The sequence below is a fragment of the Doryrhamphus excisus genome, chromosome 22 (assembly GCF_030265055.1).
Source record: "Doryrhamphus excisus isolate RoL2022-K1 chromosome 22, RoL_Dexc_1.0, whole genome shotgun sequence".
NCBI lineage: Eukaryota > Metazoa > Chordata > Actinopteri > Syngnathiformes > Syngnathidae > Doryrhamphus > Doryrhamphus excisus.
The window spans coordinates 11,810,001-11,825,596 of record NC_080487.1 but is presented as its reverse complement, the minus strand read 5'-3'; the positions used below and the strand labels follow the sequence as shown (position 1 = coordinate 11,825,596).

General features: G+C 39.8%; 2 protein-coding genes across 4 annotated transcripts in view; one reads left to right on the top strand and one right to left on the bottom strand.

Annotated features, from left to right (window-relative positions):
• Positions 1-145: 145 nt before the first annotated feature.
• On the top strand, positions 146-15,388 carry LOC131109497 (7-methylguanosine phosphate-specific 5'-nucleotidase-like). 2 transcript variants are annotated; one of them, XM_058061596.1, is made up of 10 exons: positions 146-325; positions 945-1,022; positions 2,257-2,358; positions 2,426-2,495; positions 2,590-2,636; positions 12,715-12,800; positions 12,880-12,969; positions 13,059-13,221; positions 13,310-13,510; positions 13,573-15,388. In XM_058061596.1, exons 1-10 carry the CDS (start codon positions 266-268, stop codon positions 13,690-13,692), a joined length of 1,017 nt encoding a protein of 338 aa, XP_057917579.1. In that variant the 5' UTR covers positions 146-265; the 3' UTR covers positions 13,693-15,388. The 2 variants fall into 2 exon arrangements, with proteins under 2 accessions (XP_057917579.1, XP_057917581.1); XM_058061598.1 differs by lacking the exon at positions 146-325 and adding an exon at positions 532-614.
• LOC131109493 (peptidyl-prolyl cis-trans isomerase FKBP10-like) overlaps positions 15,143-15,596 on the bottom strand; it is a 22,770-nt gene continuing 22,316 nt past the window's right edge. For both annotated transcript variants that reach the window (XM_058061592.1, XM_058061593.1), the window contains one exon: positions 15,143-15,596. This exon is cut by the window's right edge and continues 40 nt beyond it. In XM_058061592.1, coding sequence (XP_057917575.1) covers positions 15,442-15,596 — 155 coding nt within the window. In that variant the 3' untranslated portion in view covers positions 15,143-15,441.

The following is a 15,596-nucleotide window of genomic DNA, read 5'->3' as shown; positions in this document are numbered from 1 at the left end:
CACTAGTGTTTTAAATCTAATCTATCGAAGTTCCGCAATTACCCACAGGCAACTGTTTTGGCTCAACTAACCAATCAGAATCGCAACTCAGGGAACACGTGACCTCGGAACCAACGTAATGCGGAACCTTTAATGCACAGTACAGCCCATAGTGGTACAGCCGACGTACGGCCTTTAGCTGTGCTGTCGTATTCAAAGATGTTTGAATGTATTGTTGATACATGTCAAAAATAAACAGTTCGTTTGTAAACACAATGTGAACGCGATGTTTGGACTGAAACGAAGCAAATATATCGCCGACAGCTCGGTGTTCTCGCTCAGAAGGGTAAGTGACGGCTGTTAGTAACATTACAAAATGCATATTTTCGCTATGAAAAAAATCTGACACTCCATCAATGCATGTGGACGTCCTTAAAATGTATTTTTAAAAATATCATAACGTATGTATTTTATTCGTATTCATGCTTGTTGGGTAGATTACTTCTTCGGCTTCAATTTCGTATCGGATTTATATTGAGTGTTGGACCACATGACGTCATATTCGTGCTTGGAAAATAAAATACAACTTTAAGCCTTTCAAACTCATGTAACGGAGTTATGGAACAAGATAAAAGGTATACGGTATATTAATTTACATTAATATGTACCTGCAGACGAAATTTCATTCAAATTTAATTGTGTGAGATAGGATAAACGGTATAGAAAACTAACGAATTAACGTTTGGCGGTTTTTGCCCGGAAGTACTACACGTTAGCATTGTTGTTGGTGTGACGTGAAAACAAATATTTAGACGACTGAGCTAACCTGTAAACAAAACTTTGCTTCTCAATCGTGTCACTTATTGAAGTGAAGTCTTGACATCTTATAAATTACACAAGTAACGAAAAAAAGGCGAAAATGGTGAAATGACCGAAATTGACAAAGCAACGCCTCGTGTTTCCAGGTGTACAAAATGGCGTGGCTCTCCACACCGGTACGAACTCTTCTGGAAATGTATCCTCCACAGCCCAACAAACTTCAGGTGAGGCGGATAAAATGTCTCATACACTGGTTGTGGTACGCTTTGCAGTATACTTTAATGATACTTTACTTAACTGTCCACTTGGAGTGGAGAGAGTCAATGTATATCAATGGTGCCCCACCCCCTCTCTCGTTAACTTAAGTGGTTGCAGTTCACAATTAAAAAGAGACAATATTTGGAAATGGGATGAATATTTTACTTCCGATAAGTACTCAATAACAGTAATGGGTTACCCTGTGAAAATCCACACCTTCAGAAACTACACATAGTATACATATTGAAGTGTAAAGTGCTCCTGTATCTCTATTAGTACTACACAGTTTTGGGCATGTTACTTTAAAAAAGTAATTAGTTACTGAGTTACTCCACTGCAAAAGTAATTAGTTACCGGTAATGGTAATGGTTTTATTTCATTTGAACATGCATCAGATTACGATTGAGTGCATCCCATAATCAGTTCACAGTTCCACATGTCCAAAAGGAGTAGGAAGAAGCAAAGCTCATTAAATCCTACCCCTCCATCTAGTATTTTACAATCAATAACTGTTACATTTGTTCACTTCCTGCTTTCCATTATACAGTTTAAGGTTTTTTTTTTTTGTTTGTTTTTTTTATAATGCACCTCGTACCAAAGTACAAGGTGATATGACCGTACAATGACATAATGGGTACCATAGTAAAAGTAACTATTGCCCCCACAGCAAAGACGGGTACCATTATAGAGGGGGTTTGAGTTGCACACACAAGACATGGACAAAGTTTTTTTTGGATACATAATGTACATTTTACCTTTAACATCAACGAGGTTAAAGTAGTAGTAGTAGTAGTAGTAGTACTTCCATTTGGTAAACACTGTCTTCTCACTAGAGTCCTCCTCACTCATCTCTCAATGGACGTGCTCTAAATACCCGCCCATCCAAGGTCTCTGATTGGCTGAAAAGGCAATCTTACTAAACCTTAGCCAATTTTCATTGCTTATGTGCTCTAAACACCCGCCCACCCAAGTTCTCTGATTGGCCGAAGATGCAATTTTACTTTTTAATTAATTTAAATAATTTAATTTTATTAATTAAATTTTTAATTTAATTTTTAAAAATTAAATTAATTTTTAATTTTACTTTAGTAATTTTAAGTAATTAGTTACAGAAAAAAGTAATGACGTTATTTTAAACTCCGTTATTCCCATGACTGGTACTACACATTCCCAAATGCAATATGTTGTTATTCATTTCAGATGATGTCAGAGCTGTGTAAGAGCTCAGTGCTGATCAGGGAGCGTCGTCGAGTGGAGAAGACGCTTCACGCCTTGCAGCAAGAAGGCGCCGGCAGTCTTCATGTGTGTGAACTTTCTTACTCAATGTGACTGAAATATAGTTTGAACTTCATACGTTGTATTTCCTCAGGTTATTTCTGACTTTGACATGACGCTGACCAAATTCGCCCACAATGGCAAGAGAGTCCCCACCACTCACAGTAAGGAAGACAACTGTTAGCTGTGGTAACATAAATTAGACATGCTGAACTCCGTATTTGGAATGGTTTATGGTGTTGCTCTTTTTACCTGCAGACATCCTGGACAACCGGCTGTTGGTTGATGAAGAATGTGGCAAAAAGGTCATTACAAATTTTTATCTTATATACCATAGACTTAAGTCAATTTACACACAGTGTGCTCTTTGGCTTTGGGTAAAAAATATGTAAATCTCTGGATGTACAATGAGTATTAACATTGTCATTGCTTCGCTACCAATGGCACCACCCTCAAACTATGGCATTTTATGCCATTTTTGGATACTTCTGAGCCCTCTGTTGAGTGTGTGTGTGGTTTCCACTTTTATTTTTGACAGAAAAGTGCTTTAAAAGCAAGTTGAAAAAAATGAAAAAAACGGCATACCCCTTACGTTTTTTTCAAAAATCATCAAATTCAAAATCTTGCATTTTATGCCATTTTTCGATGCTTCTGGGCCCCCTGTTGAGTGTGTGTGAGGTTTCCTTTGTTTTTTTGACCAGAAAAGTGCATTAGAAACTAGTTGAAAAAAATGAAAAAAAACGCCATACTAACCCCTTACGTTTTTTTCAAAAATCATCAAATTCAAAATCTGGCATTTTATGCCATTTTTGGATGCTTCTGGGCCCCCTGTTGAGTGTGTGTGAGGTTTCCACTTTTATTTTTGACCAGAAAAGTGCATTTTTACTAAGTTGAAAAAATGAAAAAAACGCCATACTAACCCCTTACGTTTTTTTCAAAAATTATCAAATTCAAAATCTGGCATTTTATGCCATTTTTTGATGCTTCTGGGCCCCCTGGTGAGTGTGTGTGAGGTTCCTGGTGTCTTTTTGACCAGAAAAGTGCATTTTCAGCAAGTTGAAAAAACTGAAAAAAACGCCATACTAACCCCTTACGTTTTTTTTCAAAAATCAACGCCCTGAAATACTGGCGTTTTATGCCATTTTTGGATGCTTCTGGGCCCCCTGGTGAGTGTGTGTGACGTTTCTGGTGTCTTTTTGACCAGAAAAGTGCATTTTAAACAAGTTGAAAAAAATGAAAAAAACGACATACTAACCCCTTACGTTTTTTTCAAAAATCATCAAATTCAAAATCTGGCTTTTTATGCCATTTTTGGATGCTTCTGGGCCCCCTGGTGAGTGTGTGTGAGGTTTCCTTTGTTTTTTCGACCAGAAAAGTGCATTTTCAGCAAGTTGAAAAAAACGCCATACTAACCCCTTACGTTTTTTTCAAAAATCATCAAATTCAAAATCTGGCATTTAATGCCATTTTTCGATGCTTCTGGGCCCCCTGTTGAGTGTGTGTGAGGTTTCCACTTTTATTTTTGACAGAAAAGTGCATTTTAAACAAGTTGAAAAAATGAAAAAAACGACATACTAACCCCTTACGTTTTTTTTCAAAAATCAACGCCCTCAAACACTGGCGTTTTATGCGCTTTTTGGGTGCTTCTGGGCCCCCTGGTGAGTGTGTGTGAGGTTTCTGGTGTCTTTTTTACCAGAAAAGTGCATTTTCAGCAAGTTGAAAAAACTGAAAAAAACGCCATACTAACCCCTTACGTTTTTTTCAAAAATCATCAAATTCAAAATCTGGCATTTTATGCCATTTTTGGATGCTTCTGGGTCCCCTGTTGAGTGTGTGTGAGGTTTCTGGTGTTCTTTTGACCAGAAAAGTGCATTTTTACTAAGTTGAAAAAATGGAAAAAAAACGACATACTAACCCCTTACGTTTTTTTTCAAAAATCAACGCCCTCAAACACTGGCGTTTTATGCGCTTTTTGGGTGCTTCTGGGCCTCCTGTTGAGTGTGTGTGAGGTTTCCACTTTTATTTTTGACAGAAAAGTGCATTTTCAGCAAGTTGAAAAAATGAAAAAAAACGACATACTAACCCCTTACGTTTTTTTTTCAAAAATCAACGCCCTGAAATACTGGCGTTTTATGCGCTTTTTGGGTGCCTCTGGGCCCCCTGGTGAGTGTGTGTGAGGTTTCTGGTGTTTTTTTGACCAGAAAAGTGCATTTTAAACAAGTTGAAAAAAATGAAAAAAAACGCCATACTAACCCCTTACGTTTTTTTCAAAAATCATCAAATTCAAAATCTGGCATTTTATGCCATTTTTCGATGCTTCTGGGCCCCCTGGTGAGTGTGTGTGAGGTTTCTGGTGTCTTTTTGACCAGAAAAGTGCATTTTCAGCAAGTTGAAAAAATGAAAAAAACGACATAGTAACCCCTTACGTTTTTTTTCCAAAAATCAACGCCCTGAATACTGCCGTTTTATGCACTTTTTGGGTGCTTCTGGGCCCCCTGGTGAGTGTGTGTGAGGTTTCTGGTGTTTTTTTCACCAGAAAAGTGCATTTTCAGCAAGTTGAAAAAATGAAAAAAACGACATACTAACCCCTTACGTTTTTTTTCAAAAATCAACGCCCTGAATACTGGCGTTTTATGCGCTTTTTGGGTGCTTCTGGGCCCCCTGGTGAGTGTGTGTGAGGTTTCTGGTGTCTTTTTGACCAGAAAAGTGCATTTTCAGCAAGTTGAAAAATTGAAAAAAACGACATACTAACCCCTTACGTTTTTTTTCAAAAATCAACGCCCTGAAATACTGGCGTTTTATGCCCTTTTGGGGTGCTTCTGGGCCCCCTGGTGAGTGTGTGTGAGGTTTCTGGTGTTTTTTTGATCAGAAAAGTGCATTTTCAGCACTTTGAAAAAATGAAAAAAAACGACATACTAACCCCTTACGTTTTTTTTCCAAAAATCAACGCCCTGAATACTGCCGTTTTATGCACTTTTTGGGTGCTTCTGGGCCCCCTGGTGAGTGTGTGTGAGGTTTCTGGTGTTTTTTTCACCAGAAAAGTGCATTTTCAGCAAGTTGAAAAAATGAAAAAAACGACATACTAACCCCTTACGTTTTTTTTCAAAAATCAACGCCCTGAAATACTGGCGTTTTATGCCCTTTTGGGGTGCTTCTGGGCCCCCTGGTGAGTGTGTGTGAGGTTTCTGGTGTTTTTTTGATCAGAAAAGTGCATTTTCAGCACTTTGAAAAAATGAAAAAAAACGACATACTAACCCCTTACGTTTTTTTTCAAAAATCAACGCCCTGAAATACTGGCGTTTTATGCCCTTTTGGGGTGCTTCTGGGCCCCCTGGTGAGTGTGTGTGAGGTTTCTGGTGTTTTTTTGATCAGAAAAGTGCATTTTCAGCACTTTGAAAAAATGAAAAAAAACGACATACTAACCCCTTACGTTTTTTTTCCAAAAATCAACGCCCTGAATACTGGCGTTTTATGCGCTTTTTGGGTGCTTCTGGGCCCCCTGGTGAGTGTGTGTGAGGTTTCTGGTGTTTTTTTCACCAGAAAAGTGCATTTTCAGCAAGTTGAAAAAATGAAAAAAACGACATACTAACCCCTTACGTTTTTTTTCAAAAATCAACGCCCTGAATACTGGCGTTTTATGCGCTTTTTGGGTGCTTCTGGGCCCCCTGGTGAGTGTGTGTGAGGTTTCTGGTGTTTTTTTCACCAGAAAAGTGCATTTTCAGCAAGTTGAAAAAATGAAAAAAACGACATACTAACCCCTTACGTTTTTTTTCAAAAATCAACGCCCTGAATACTGGCGTTTTATGCGCTTTTTGGGTGCTTCTGGGCCCCCTGGTGAGTGTGTGTGAGGTTTCTGGTGTCTTTTTGACCAGAAAAGTGCATTTTCAGCAAGTTGAAAAATTGAAAAAAACGACATACTAACCCCTTACGTTTTTTTTCAAAAATCAACGCCCTGAAATACTGGCGTTTTATGCCCTTTTGGGGTGCTTCTGGGCCCCCTGGTGAGTGTGTGTGAGGTTTCTGGTGTTTTTTTGATCAGAAAAGTGCATTTTCAGCACTTTGAAAAAATGAAAAAAAACGACATACTAACCCCTTACGTTTTTTTTCCAAAAATCAACGCCCTGAATACTGCCGTTTTATGCACTTTTTGGGTGCTTCTGGGCCCCCTGGTGAGTGTGTGTGAGGTTTCTGGTGTTTTTTTCACCAGAAAAGTGCATTTTCAGCAAGTTGAAAAAATGAAAAAAACGACATACTAACCCCTTACGTTTTTTTTCAAAAATCAACGCCCTGAAATACTGGCGTTTTATGCCCTTTTGGGGTGCTTCTGGGCCCCCTGGTGAGTGTGTGTGAGGTTTCTGGTGTTTTTTTGATCAGAAAAGTGCATTTTCAGCACTTTGAAAAAATGAAAAAAAACGACATACTAACCCCTTACGTTTTTTTTCAAAAATCAACGCCCTGAAATACTGGCGTTTTATGCCCTTTTGGGGTGCTTCTGGGCCCCCTGGTGAGTGTGTGTGAGGTTTCTGGTGTTTTTTTGATCAGAAAAGTGCATTTTCAGCACTTTGAAAAAATGAAAAAAAACGACATACTAACCCCTTACGTTTTTTTTCCAAAAATCAACGCCCTGAATACTGGCGTTTTATGCGCTTTTTGGGTGCTTCTGGGCCCCCTGGTGAGTGTGTGTGAGGTTTCTGGTGTTTTTTTCACCAGAAAAGTGCATTTTCAGCAAGTTGAAAAAATGAAAAAAAACGACATACTAACCCCTTACGTTTTTTTTCAAAAATCAACGCCCTGAAATACTGGCGTTTTATGCCCTTTTGGGGTGCTTCTGGGCCCCCTGGTGAGTGTGTGTGAGGTTTCTGGTGTTTTTTTGATCAGAAAAGTGCATTTTCAGCACTTTGAAAAAATGAAAAAAAACGACATACTAACCCCTTACGTTTTTTTTCCAAAAATCAACGCCCTGAATACTGCCGTTTTATGCACTTTTTGGGTGCTTCTGGGCCCCCTGGTGAGTGTGTGTGAGGTTTCTGGTGTTTTTTTCACCAGAAAAGTGCATTTTCAGCAAGTTGAAAAAATGAAAAAAACGACATACTAACCCCTTACGTTTTTTTTCAAAAATCAACGCACTGAATACTGGCGTTTTATGCGCTTTTTGGGTGCTTCTGGGCCCCCTGGTGAGTGTGTGTGAGGTTTCTGGTGTTTTTTTCACCAGAAAAGTGCATTTTCAGCAAGTTGAAAAAATGAAAAAAACGACATACTAACCCCTTACGTTTTTTTTCAAAAATCAACGCCCTGAATACTGCCGTTTTATGCGCTTTTTGGGTGCTTCTGGGCCCCCTGGTGAGTGTGTGTGAGGTTTCTGGTGTCTTTTTGACCAGAAAAGTGCATTTTCAGCAAGTTGAAAAATTGAAAAAAACGACATACTAACCCCTTACGTTTTTTTTCAAAAATCAACGCCCTGAAATACTGGCGTTTTATGCCCTTTTGGGGTGCTTCTGGGCCCCCTGGTGAGTGTGTGTGAGGTTTCTGGTGTTTTTTTGATCAGAAAAGTGCATTTTCAGCACTTTGAAAAAATGAAAAAAAACGACATACTAACCCCTTACGTTTTTTTTTCCAAAAATCAACGCCCTGAATACTGCCGTTTTATGCACTTTTTGGGTGCTTCTGGGCCCCCTGGTGAGTGTGTGTGAGGTTTCTGGTGTTTTTTTCACCAGAAAAGTGCATTTTCAGCAAGTTGAAAAAATGAAAAAAACGACATACTAACCCCTTACGTTTTTTTTCAAAAATCAACGCACTGAATACTGGCGTTTTATGCGCTTTTTGGGTGCTTCTGGGCCCCCTGGTGAGTGTGTGTGAGGTTTCTGGTGTTTTTTTCACCAGAAAAGTGCATTTTCAGCAAGTTGAAAAAATGAAAAAAACGACATACTAACCCCTTACGTTTTTTTTCAAAAATCAACGCCCTGAATACTGGCGTTTTATGCGCTTTTTGGGTGCTTCTGGGCCCCCTGGTGAGTGTGTGTGAGGTTTCTGGTGTCTTTTTGACCAGAAAAGTGCATTTTCAGCAAGTTGAAAAATTGAAAAAAACGACATACTAACCCCTTACGTTTTTTTTCAAAAATCAACGCCCTGAAATACTGGCGTTTTATGCCCTTTTGGGGTGCTTCTGGGCCCCCTGGTGAGTGTGTGTGAGGTTTCTGGTGTTTTTTTGATCAGAAAAGTGCATTTTCAGCACTTTGAAAAAATGAAAAAAAACGACATACTAACCCCTTACGTTTTTTTTTCCAAAAATCAACGCCCTGAATACTGCCGTTTTATGCACTTTTTGGGTGCTTCTGGGCCCCCTGGTGAGTGTGTGTGAGGTTTCTGGTGTTTTTTTCACCAGAAAAGTGCATTTTCAGCAAGTTGAAAAAATGAAAAAAACGACATACTAACCCCTTACGTTTTTTTTCAAAAATCAACGCCCTGAATACTGGCGTTTTATGCCCTTTTGGGGTGCTTCTGGGCCCCCTGGTGAGTGTGTGTGAGGTTTCTGGTGGTTTTTTGACCAGAAAAGTGCATTTTCAGCACTTTGAAAAAATGAAAAAAAAACGACATACTAACCCCTTACGTTTTTTTTCAAAAATCAACGCCCTGAATACTGCCGTTTTATGCACTTTTTGGGTGCTTCTGGGCCCCCTGGTGAGTGTGTGTGAGGTTTCTGGTGTTTTTTTCACCAGAAAAGTGCATTTTCAGCAAGTTGAAAAAATGAAAAAAACGACATACTAACCCCTTACGTTTTTTTTCCAAAAATCAACGCCCTGAATACTGGCGTTTTATGCGCTTTTTGGGTGCTTCTGGGCCCCCTGGTGAGTGTGTGTGAGGTTTCTGGTGTCTTTTTGACCAGAAAAGTGCATTTTCAGCAAGTTGAAAAATTGAAAAAAACGACATACTAACCCCTTACGTTTTTTTTCAAAAATCAACGCCCTGAAATACTGGCGTTTTATGCCCTTTTGGGGTGCTTCTGGGCCCCCTGGTGAGTGTGTGTGAGGTTTCTGGTGTTTTTTTGATCAGAAAAGTGCATTTTCAGCACTTTGAAAAAATGAAAAAAAACGACATACTAACCCCTTACGTTTTTTTTTCCAAAAATCAACGCCCTGAATACTGCCGTTTTATGCACTTTTTGGGTGCTTCTGGGCCCCCTGGTGAGTGTGTGTGAGGTTTCTGGTGTTTTTTTCACCAGAAAAGTGCATTTTCAGCAAGTTGAAAAAAATGAAAAAAACGACATACTAACCCCTTACGTTTTTTTTCAAAAATCAACGCCCTGAATACTGGCGTTTTATGCGCTTTTTGGGTGCTTCTGGGCCCCCTGGTGAGTGTGTGTGAGGTTTCTGGTGTTTTTTTCACCAGAAAAGTGCATTTTCAGCAAGTTGAAAAAATGAAAAAAACGACATACTAACCCCTTACGTTTTTTTTCAAAAATCAACGCCCTGAATACTGCCGTTTTATGCACTTTTTGGGTGCTTCTGGGCCCCCTGGTGAGTGTGTGTGAGGTTTCTGGTGTTTTTTTCACCAGAAAAGTGCATTTTCAGCAAGTTGAAAAAATGAAAAAAACGACATACTAACCCCTTACGTTTTTTTTCAAAAATCAACGCCCTGAATACTGGCGTTTTATGCGCTTTTTGGGTGCTTCTGGGCCCCCTGGTGAGTGTGTGTGAGGTTTCTGGTGTTTTTTTCACCAGAAAAGTGCATTTTCAGCAAGTTGAAAAAATGAAAAAAAACGACATACTAACCCCTTACGTTTTTTTTCAAAAATCAACGCCCTGAAATACTGGCGTTTTATGCCCTTTTGGGGTGCTTCTGGGCCCCCTGGTGAGTGTGTGTGAGGTTTCTGGTGGTTTTTTGACCAGAAAAGTGCATTTTCAGCACTTTGAAAAAATGAAAAAAAACGACATACTAACCCCTTACGTTTTTTTTCAAAAATCAACGCCCTGAATACTGGCGTTTTATGCGCTTTTTGGGTGCTTCTGGGCCCCCTGGTGAGTGTGTGTGAGGTTTCTGGTGTCTTTTTGACCAGAAAAGTGCATTTTCAGCAAGTTGAAAAATTGAAAAAAACGACATACTAACCCCTTACGTTTTTTTTCAAAAATCAACGCCCTGAAATACTGGCGTTTTATGCCCTTTTGGGGTGCTTCTGGGCCCCCTGGTGAGTGTGTGTGAGGTTTCTGGTGTTTTTTTGATCAGAAAAGTGCATTTTCAGCACTTTGAAAAAATGAAAAAAAACGACATACTAACCCCTTACGTTTTTTTTCAAAAAGCAACGCCCTGAATACTGCCGTTTTATGCACTTTTTGGGTGCTTCTGGGCCCCCTGGTGAGTGTGTGTGAGGTTTCTGGTGTTTTTTTGATCAGAAAAGTGCATTTTCAGCACTTTGAAAAAATGAAAAAAAACGACATACTAACCCCTTACGTTTTTTTTCAAAAATCAACGCCCTGAATACTGCCGTTTTATGCACTTTTTGGGTGCTTCTGGGCCCCCTGGTGAGTGTGTGTGAGGTTTCTGGTGTTTTTTTCACCAGAAAAGTGCATTTTCAGCAAGTTGAAAAAATGAAAAAAACGACATACTAACCCCTTACGTTTTTTTTCAAAAATCAACGCCCTGAATACTGGCGTTTTATGCGCTTTTTGGGTGCTTCTGGGCCCCCTGGTGAGTGTGTGTGAGGTTTCTGGTGTCTTTTTGACCCGAAAAGTGCATTTTCAGCAAGTTGAAAAATTGAAAAAAACGACATACTAACCCCTTACGTTTTTTTTCAAAAATCAACGCCCTGAAATACTGGCGTTTTATGCCCTTTTGGGGTGCTTCTGGGCCCCCTGGTGAGTGTGTGTGAGGTTTCTGGTGTTTTTTTGATCAGAAAAGTGCATTTTCAGCACTTTGAAAAAATGAAAAAAAACGACATACTAACCCCTTACGTTTTTTTTCAAAAAGCAACGCCCTGAATACTGACGTTTTATGCACTTTTTGGGTGCTTCTGGGCCCCCTGGTGAGTGTGTGTGAGGTTTCTGGTGTTTTTTTGATCAGAAAAGTGCATTTTCAGAACTTTGAAAAAATGAAAAAAAACGACATACTAACCCCTTACGTTTTTTTTCAAAAATCAACGCCCTGAATACTGCCGTTTTATGCACTTTTTGGGTGCTTCTGGGCCCCCTGGTGAGTGTGTGTGAGGTTTCTGGTGTTTTTTTCACCAGAAAAGTGCATTTTCAGCAAGTTGAAAAATTGAAAAAAACGACATACTAACCCCTTACGTTTTTTTTTCAAAAATCAACGCCCAGAATACTGCCGTTTTATGCACTTTTTGGGTGCTTCTGGGCCCCCTGGTGAGTGTGTGTGAGGTTTCTGGTGTCTTTTTGACCAGAAAAGTGCATTTTCAGCAAGTTGAAAAAATGAAAAAAACGACATACTAACCCCTTACGTTTTTTTTCAAAAATCAACGCCCTGAAATACTGGCGTTTTATGCGCTTTTTGGGTGCCTCTGGGCCCCCTGGTGAGTGTGTGTGAGGTTTCTGGTGTTTTTTTGACCAGAAAAGTGCATTTTCAGCAAGTTGAAAAAACTGAAAAAAACGACATACTTACGTTTTTTTCAAAAATCGTCAAATTCAAAATCTGGCATTTTATGCCATTTTTCGATGCTTCTGGGCCCCCTGGTGAGTGTGTGTGAGGTTTCTGGTGTTTTTTTGACCAGAAAAGTGCATTTTTACTAAGTTGAAAAAATGAAAAAAACGCCATACTAACCCCTTACGTTTTTTTCAAAAATCATCAAATTCAAAATCTGGCAATTTATGCCATTTTTGGATGCTTCTGGGCCCCCTGGTGAGTGTGTGTGAGGTTTCTGGTGTCTTTTTGACCAGAAAAGTGCATTTTCAGCAAGTTGAAAAAATGAAAAAAACGACATACTAACCCCTTACGCTTTTTTCAAAAATCACCAAATTCAAAATCTGGCATTTTATGCCATTTTTGGATGCTTCTGGGCCCCCTGGTGAGTGTGTGTGAGGTTTCTGGTGTCTTTTTGACCAGAAAAGTGCATTTTCAGCAAGTTGAAAAAACTGAAAAAAACGCCATACTAACCCCTTACGTTTTTTTCAAAAATCATCAAATTCAAAATCTGGCTTTTTATGCCATTTTTGGATGCAACTGGCCCCCCTGGTGAGTGTGTGTGAGGTTTCCACTTTTATTTTTGACAGAAAAGGGCTTTAAAAGCAAGTTGAAAAAATGAAAAAAACGACATACTAACCCCTTACGTTTTTTTCAAAATCAACATGTGTATATGCACATACATACATACACATACATGTAAAAAATACAATAAAAAAGCATCAAAGTTATTACTCTTGACATTCTTGTTTCTTCCAGATGAGGGAGCTTCTGAGCACATATTATCCCATCGAGATCGACACCAACCGGACTGTTGAGGAGAAGTTGCCCTTCATGGTGGAGTGGTAGGTGTCAAACACTGGTAATAATGTCTCACCATTATGGTCATATGGCGATATTAGAATCTTCGTTTTCTTTGTGAAGGTGGACCAAAGTTCACCAGCTCCTGGTTGACCAGAAGATCAGGAAGGATCGTCTTGCTCAGGCTGTCCGAGAGTCCACCTCCATGCTCAGGTAAGAAATTCCACCAATAAGAAGACCTTGCATGTTTTCAATTCTTTCCCTGTTTTCCATCTTGGTTCTTCTGCTGAACATCTCTTCAGGGACGGCTGTAAAATCTTCTTTGACTGTCTTGCCGATCAGAATATTCCTCTGCTGATCTTCTCCGGTGGGGTCGGCGATGTCCTGGAGGAAATGATCCGCCAGAACCACATCTTCCATCCGAATATCCACGTCATCTCCAACTACATGGACTTTGACCACACTGTGAGTTCCCTGTAATACAAACACAATATTTGGTTAGCATTAGCACCTGGAATAAAACTGATTTGTCATGAGTTGTGGCATCCATCAGGGCGTCCTCCGAGCCTTCAAAGGTCAGCTGATCCACACCTTCAACAAGAGTCAAGGAGCTCTGTCGCTCGCTGCCCGGGTCCCAAAACTTCAGGCTCGCCCCAACGTGCTGTTGCTAGGAGACTCCCTTGGAGACCTCAACATGGCAGCCGGGGTGTCCAATCCCCGTAACGTCCTCACAGTGGGCTTCCTCAATGACCAGGTGACATCACCATCATCGCGTTATACACTTGTCCACTTACTAACATGCACCTCCACTCTCAGGTGGACGAGAGGAGGGAGTCGTACGTCAACTCCTTTGACATCGTGCTGACGAAGGACGAGACGATGGACGTCCCCAACGCCATCCTCAAGTTTGTCACGTCATCATGCGACAACAAGTAAGACGAGCAGGACTTATTACTTTCACTTTCACCTCAGGGAATATTTGAGCTTTCATGCAAGTCCCACGTTACCATGGTGACAATGTGGCACGCTAAATAGAAGCGTCATAGCTAAAAAAAAAAAAAAAAAAATAGAAATCCCAATTTGTCAATGAGCAACAAAGTTAATTCAAATTTAACAATGGAGTCACCGCTGAAAACATGACCACTACTCCTTCACAAATCTTTCATTATTCATAATTTAATCCAAATTCCATTTTTACAGATGCGACTAACTCAGGCTGCACTTTTAAAAATTTGATCTGTTTGTGGATTTTTTTTTTCCTTTTATAAAAATTTAAAATCTAATAATTTTTAATAGCTTCATAACACAATGTTAATGTTAACACACTTGTCACTTTCAGCTAAGACTCCCATTGTTAAATAAAATGTAATCAGTGTTAGCTTTAAAAGTGTACATGTACAGTCACCCCTCCTAATGTCACGGCTGGATTATCAATCAAATGGGGGCGTTACCGAAATTAATCACCGCTAGATTGTGTTTTTTTATTATTAGTCAGAAGATATCGCAATATAGGTGATATGTAGTATTATTGCCACTCGGCAGCAGTAATGACACAAAATATTGATATTACCTTAACACAAAGTTATCCTCCCAATGTGTGTGGAAGTGGTAAGTTTACATTTATGAGTCTATGAGTAAAGGTGACTATAGCGGTGTTATTTCATGTCTACACGGCGCTAATGTTAAAAATTGTATTTCGAAAGTTTCAAAACAGGTTTTAAATCCCACGGAAATTCATTTAACTCCGAACTAACTCGGAACTGTGGAAGTAAATAAGTTCTAAAGGAGGGGTGACTGTACTGTACTGTATTCTGTTTTAGGCACTTTTATGTATCGTCTATGAAGACTTGTGTCATTTGTGTCACTGTTCAAGGATGATCTGGTGCTAAGTAACTTTTAGCATGTTTGTGTACAACAGGGGCGGGCAAATATTTCGACTCGTGGGCCGCATTGAGTTAACAAAATTGTCTGGTTTGGGGCAAAAAAAATTTATGCTTAATTATGTCAAATTTTATTTGTAAAAGTGTTATACTATCAGCTGTATCTTCTCATCACATCAAACTATGTCATTTAATTTGACACTTTTGTTGTTTTTAACTAATTAAGACTTCCGAGTCATGTTGTGCTAGTTTGTATGTAAAAAGTTGAAAAAATTAGAAAGCAACTGGCGGGCCGGATTCAAACATTTGGTGTACCGCATGTGGCCCCCGAACCGTAGTTTGCCCACCCCTGGTGTAGAAGGTCCATACTGTTGCGTTTACTCTCACTGGTAGCTAACTTAATTAATTGCGGTATTAGTTACTAATATTACTATTAGTAATTACTCTTAAATACAATGGATGTTTTTTTAAAGCAGTGACTGTTACACTCAGGTGAAAAGGTCATTATTTATTGAAAATAGTATCTTTTTGGGGGGGGTGAGGGGGGGTTGGAACATTTGGTGAGTTCAAGGGACAACGCTACTGTAGTTATTTTGTATTGTGCTATTCACTTACCTTTGTGATAGCTTAGCATGGCTATAAAGCTGGGAATGTTTCAAAACAAGGTGCTTGTTTGTCTAGCCCCCCCCCCCAAAAAGAACACCAGATCCGCCCCCCCCAGCTAAAAGTTACATAAACAAACTGTAGAAGTCTCTTGTGTCCTTTTTTTTTGTCCCTGAGACGAGGAATTGGGTCGGGGCCGCCATCACAACTCGTCATGCTGCGCTTGTTGGCGCTCTTTGTCCTCGTCCACCTTCAGCTTGAGCTCGTCTGCCGTAATGCGGCCATCTTTGTTGCGGTCCTGGTTGGCGAACATGTCGCCGATCACCTGCTCGGCGGTCAACCCGGGCCTCAGGCGAC